At 38.3% G+C, this 6,033-nt stretch overlaps 1 protein-coding gene across 1 annotated transcript; it reads left to right on the top strand.

Annotated features, from left to right (window-relative positions):
* Positions 1 to 451: 451 nt before the first annotated feature.
* Positions 452 to 1,708, top strand: LOC122591501 (clumping factor A-like). Its single transcript, XM_043763766.1, has 2 exons — positions 452 to 611; positions 1,098 to 1,708. The coding sequence occupies exons 1-2, from the start codon at positions 452 to 454 to the stop codon at positions 1,706 to 1,708; spliced, it is 771 nt and encodes a 256-aa protein (XP_043619701.1).
* The last annotated feature ends 4,325 nt before the right edge of the window (positions 1,709 to 6,033 follow it).

Here is a 6,033-nt window from a genome sequence, read left to right as displayed (position 1 = left end):
CTTCAGTTTAGTTCTTACGAATTTAGGATTTATCTTCGTTCCTTTATAGCTTACGAACTTAAATTACATCTTCGTTCCTGTATACTTAACGAATTTAGTGACTATTTTCGTACAGTTTATAATTTATGAACTCAACTTAATGAATAATTTTGTGCAGTTTTACTTTACGAAATTATTGATTAGGTCTTTCAAGTCTGCAATTCATTTACCGTGCTTATTTTATATTTGTTTCGATATTGTGATTTGTTTTGCAGAAATGGCTCTCGCTCCGCGTCAGTTTGTGAAGAAACATAATCTCGCACTTACTCTTGATCCGGATCAGCATAATAGCGAACATTTTCATGAGATGTTTGATTACATCGCTCGATCGAGATTATTTTTTGCTTTCTGTGATTCGCCTAGACTTGTTAGGCAGTATATAGATTCCTTTTGGTCAACTGCTCATGTAGTTATGGTTGAAGGACATAGTTTTGTACGTGCTACTGTTGGAGGAATTACATTTGACTTCAACGCTGCAACACTTCGTACTGTTTTGCATTTAGGTGCAGAACCAGAGGTAGAAGCAGAGGAAGAAGTAGAGTTGACGTATGAGTTTGAACTTCTTCTTAGATGTTTTCAGAGAATGGGGTTTGTCGGCGAGGTCAAACTTCCTTTTGATAAGAGTGGTTTTCAGGGAAGATGGAGATATCTTGCGTATGCATTGCTCGTGTGTTTGAGCAATCGCAAGGCTGGTTTTGATCAACTGTCTGCTTAGACTGCGTCGCAGATGGTTGCATTAGTGTATAATCGACCTTATCCTTTCTCGAGATACTTTTATCTGGAGTTTCTTGATCAGATTAATGCCAGGGGGAGGAAGAGATTTCTCTTATATCCTCGGTTTGTTATGGCCATAGTTAGACATTTCTGTCCTAACTTAGTGTATGACCAAGGTCCTCGCTACGTTCTTCATGCTTGGCCTTCGCGTCTTTTTGCTGATCTTGAAGCAAATACACGTAATGTGGCTGGTCTTAATGATCCACCACTTTTTGGTCACTTGATTAATCCACACTATCGATCTCGTCTTGAGAATGATATGTTTGTGGATGATAATGATGAAGATTCTGATTCTGATGACTCAGAAAGTTCTGAGAATGCTTCTGCTAATGATTCTGATGATGATTCTAGTGATGATTCTGATAGTTCTGATGATGGGAATGATGAAGGTGTAGCCGATAGTTCAGACGGTTCTGCTGCTGTAACCGAGACAGACATAGATGAATCTGCAAGTGTCGCTGATGCCCCTCGGAGTGAGCGTCGAACTAAGTTGGTTCATGATGTCTCTGCTGCTTCCGAAAGTGATCATTCACATCAGTCTTTTGTTCAAGAAGGTGCTGCTTTACATAAAGAGTGTCGGAGTAAGGCATGTCATGTTGTTCCTGCTGTTTCTGATTCAACTCACTCCATTCATGATGCACATAGCCATATTCCTGACCGTGCTGCTCAGATTGATCCTGATGTTGCTGCTCAGAATGATTCTGAACTGTGTGGAATTTTTGACGATATGGATGATCCCGTGAACAGAGCCAGTTCGGTTAGTCCGGTGAAACGGACAGGGGGCGCTGATCTTAAGTATACCAGAACTAAGCGTAGACGTGTTGCTGAAGCTACTTCAGTAGCGATTCCTGATCCTCCAAGACCAACTACTGCTGTTATTCCTGCTGTTTCTTAAGCACAAGTATTGCGTCCTCTGGTGGCTCCTTCGTTATCCTACAGACTTCCTTCAGATTCTTCGCTTGTTCGTCGTGTTGATCTTCTGGAGACTCAGGTTCGTACTTTGGAGTCTGATCTCACCGATACCCGAGCAGCCTTGACATTTTTGATCAACTGGGTCAAGAATCAAGGGGGAGAAGTTCCTGAAGAGATTTGTAGATTGTCAGCGGTTCAACCAAGACGTCAGAATGACGATGATGATGCTGATAATGCTGGTGATAGGAATGATTCTCGCCCAGTTGAAGACAAAGGAAAGGGTGTAGAGATTGAGGGGGAGACAGGAGGTGATACTTCTCATGCTGGTCCTTCTGGTGTTGGTGCTGGTCCTTCTGGTGTTCCTCGTGATTCAGGTTTCTGATTTTGATTTGATAAAGATTATTTAGATAGAATGTATATTCGATTGTATGTAATAAGTTATGACATGTAAATGTAATCTATCTTATTTCAATACAATTACATTTCATCTTTATTATAATTATCATGATTATTCTTTGTATTCTGGTGTTCATTTTGTGTAAATCTTAATAGATGATCCAGATTATACAGATTTATTCTTTGATGGTGATGAGCTCGAGGAAGGTGAATTTGTTCCTGAACCAAACCTAAACATATTCAAGAAGCCTTATGGGTTTGATGAAGTTTGGGACTCAATTCCTGAAGATCCATCGATTGAAGAAAGTAGGGTGTTAGATCTGAAGAGATCAGATGTTTGGGAAAGAATGCTTCAAGTTGCATTCAGTAGCCAAACTAAAGTTTTACACTTTGTTGTGAATGCTAAGAATGGTGATGCATTGATTCCTTCTGATTATGAGATTAACTTGACAAGATCATTCAGTCCAAATGATTTTCCAGTTCCTCTCAGAGATGATGATCCATTACATGTGGTTGATCGACATGTGCCCGAGAGAAGAATTAATGAATGGATGGTCGATAGGGAAACTTGGAAACCAAATTTGTATTGGACTCATATCTCAGACAAAGATGCTACAAAGTACAAGACAATCATCTGGAGTTGGTTCTATGATGATGAACTGAAGCTGTTTGTTCTTAAAAGACCAGAAGGTTGTCAGTACTTAGCTTGGTGTGAGAGACATTTCAGGAGTTTATGTGAAGAAGACTTACATGAACTTGGAAATAATTGGATTATCAATCCAAGTGATGATGGTTTAGCTGATGTTGTCGGTAAGAATCTTCGTAATGATTTCTGGTTGAGAAAGAACATGAAAGATTCAGACAAACCGCAGTTTAAGATTGAACCAAGACCGAAGAAAAGAGTGGTCAACTAGATAAAACTGTTGAGTATGTTCAACATGACGTCAAGTGTATGATCAAAGTCCCTGCCAAGAAATGGGCACAAGACGTCTTGGAAAAGATGGATAATTGGGAAATTGATCGAAACTCTGGTGAAGCGAAGATGTATGCAGACTCGAAGAAGAAGATTTTGTTGAGAAGAGTATATGATCCGATGCAGTTGGTGAACTTCTCAAGAAATGATCTAAGGAAGTTATACGATACAGAATGTTCATTCTTGCCATTTTGGAAGCATGAAGAAAGCCGTTATCGTAAGATTCTTCAACTTTGCTTACATGAAGATATCCATGCAAATAGCAGAAGATTGTTATTTGATGGATGACCAGATTTTAAAAGACTGAAGAAATCGAAGGTGCTGCTGTCAAGGGGGAGTTTGTTGATGCACGTTGATGTGACAACAACAACTTAGATTTGATTTGTCTTTTAGATTAAGACATTATGTTACTTTATGTCGTATCTATATATATGTAGTTGATAGATTATGGACTTTATGTTTTGGTAATGATCGATTACATGTTTTGGTGTTATATATATGTTATGTATGATGTTTGTTGTGTGTTATACAAGTACAAACATAATATGTGTTAGGATTCCTTGTTGATGAAACATATAGGAATATAACCAAGTCTTACATCTAACGAAGATAAGGAATATCTTCGTTAGAGGCAAACGAAGATAAACCTCATTTGGTACAAACGAAGATTAACTTCGTTACATGGGGTGGGCTGCTAAGTTCGTAAGAACAAAGCCCAGCAAGCCCAGTTTCGATCTGAAACATATATATACGAATGAATACCCTAAAATGAGGGATGACATTCGACGTATAACTACACCAGGTGACTAAGTTCGTTCTATAGCTTATAGAAACGAATATAGCATCATACGGCTGATTATTTACTTGATAATTAGCGATATACACGATAACTAATCAAACTAGTTATCTCGTGAGGATTCCGCACTCACGACATAACAATAGACGATCTCGAGAGCGATCTGTAGCTATCAAGGGATTCACATCCTCTAATCAGTTATCCTCTTTTCCATTTTTTCCACTAACGAAGATAAGGAATATCTTCGTTACATGGGTTGGGCTGCTAAGTTCGTAAGAACAAAGCCCAACAAGCCCAGTTTCGATCTGAAACATATATATACGAACGAATACCCTAAATTGAGGTATCACATTCGACATACACATACACCAGGCGACTAAGTTCGTTCCATAGCTTATTGAAACGAATATAGCATCATACGGCTGATTATCTACTTGATAATTAGCGATATACACGATAACTAATCAAACTCGTTATCTCGTGAGGATTCCGCACTCACGACATAACAATAGACGATCTCGAGAGCGATCTGTAGCTATCAAGGGATTCACATCCTCTAATCAGTTATCCTCTTTTCCAGTTTTTCCACTAACATTTTACAATCTTTATAAAGCAGTCTTGTTGAAATAAGAGGGACCCCGAGATATCTTACAAGTAATTTACCTTCTTCAAATGGTAACTCATTCAGAATGGCTTCTTTGACCCGGTGAGGGACATTACAGAAAAAGATAGTACTTTTAAGTAAACTTGTGACCAAACTTGACATATCGTTGAACTGATTTAGTGCCTCCATTATCAGTTTGGCAGAGCTAAGATCTCCATGGGAGAATAAGAATAGGTCGTTTGCAAAACAAAGGTTGATAAGTCGTTGTTTATCACAACGATTATGAAACCCAAAAGATGAGTCAGCGAGCACCGATCGTTGTTGTCACACCCCGACTAAGGCGGAAAACTCGGGGCGCAAGATAACGCACACGCGCACATGGATGTTACATAGGAAATAACTAAATGAGTGCATAGATTAACCATACATAGTCGAATACATAGTTCAAATACGCCCAACATAAGTCACAAACATAGGTTCTATAACATTCAAATAAAACATAAGATTAGTTCCCACGCAGGCGAAACGATTAGGCATAATACCAACTAGCACATAGAAAAGCATGCAAAACTCTAAATCCTGAGCCTAAAGTCTGCTACGAGTCCTATGCTACCAATCCTAGCCACGATTTGCTTGATTACCTGAAAGGAATACTTAAAAGAGTCAATACAAATGTTAGTGAGTTCGTAGGTCTGAAATCATGATTGTTTACTTGAAACCTCATTTGAAATCGCAAATCGTTAACTTGAATAATCACTTGAAAACGTCTATCGTTTGAATGAGTAAGTTTTATGCCGTTAAATGATAATACATGAATAATGTAGTATGATGTGGCTTTAGGCCTACTAACGATATGTAAGTATGAGTACGTGTATAAGCATGCACTTACGATACCTGGCTAGAATGTATCAAATCATGCACTTACAGTCATAAACATGACATGGTTAATATGTATCAATCGTGCACTTACAGTCATAAACATGACATAGCTAGTATGTATATTAATCGTGCACCCGATACCTCTCAAGGAAAATCTCGAATTGGATCCTAAATTGACGGGTTAGTGTGAGCTTATCCATGCGGTTATGCACTCTTCGAATAGGAATCCATTTTCTGAAAGATGTATCAATCTTGCACTTACAGTCATAAACATGACATAGCTAGTATGTATATTAATCGTGCACTTACAGTCGTAAACATGACTTGGCTAGTATGTATCAATATCATAAAGTAGTCTAATAGCTATAGAATATACAATGAAAGCAGTTACGACATACATGAAAACACATTTTGTATTTCTTCCACCCCAAAACGTAAGTAAAAAGGGGCTATGAAAACTCACCTGACAGCTAGCAACAAGTTTAAGCTACATAAGATGTCAGAAAGCAAGTAACCAGTGTGCAATCAATCTGTTACAAGTTATCACGACTAAGTATGTATTCATTATAGGAAAGTGTGCTCATAACGTGCCACCAAGTATCGACTAAGTTGTCCAAAAGCGTACTAGGTTGACTTTGACCCAAATTTTACAAGTTTGAC

The sequence above is a fragment of the Erigeron canadensis genome, chromosome 3, assembly GCF_010389155.1.
Source record: "Erigeron canadensis isolate Cc75 chromosome 3, C_canadensis_v1, whole genome shotgun sequence".
Taxonomy (NCBI): Eukaryota; Viridiplantae; Streptophyta; class Magnoliopsida; order Asterales; family Asteraceae; genus Erigeron; species Erigeron canadensis.
This window is presented reverse-complemented; position numbering and strand designations above follow the sequence as displayed.

Excerpts from the sequence above, each read along its gene's own strand:
- LOC122591501 (XM_043763766.1), top strand. The coding sequence starts at position 452 with ATGGTTGAAGGACATAGTTTTGTACGTGCTACTGTTGGAGGAATTACA. Across the intron at positions 612-1,097 it reads GTTTGAACTTCTTCTTAGAT|ATTCTGATTCTGATGACTCA; the intron begins GTTTTCAGAGAA and ends ATAATGATGAAG.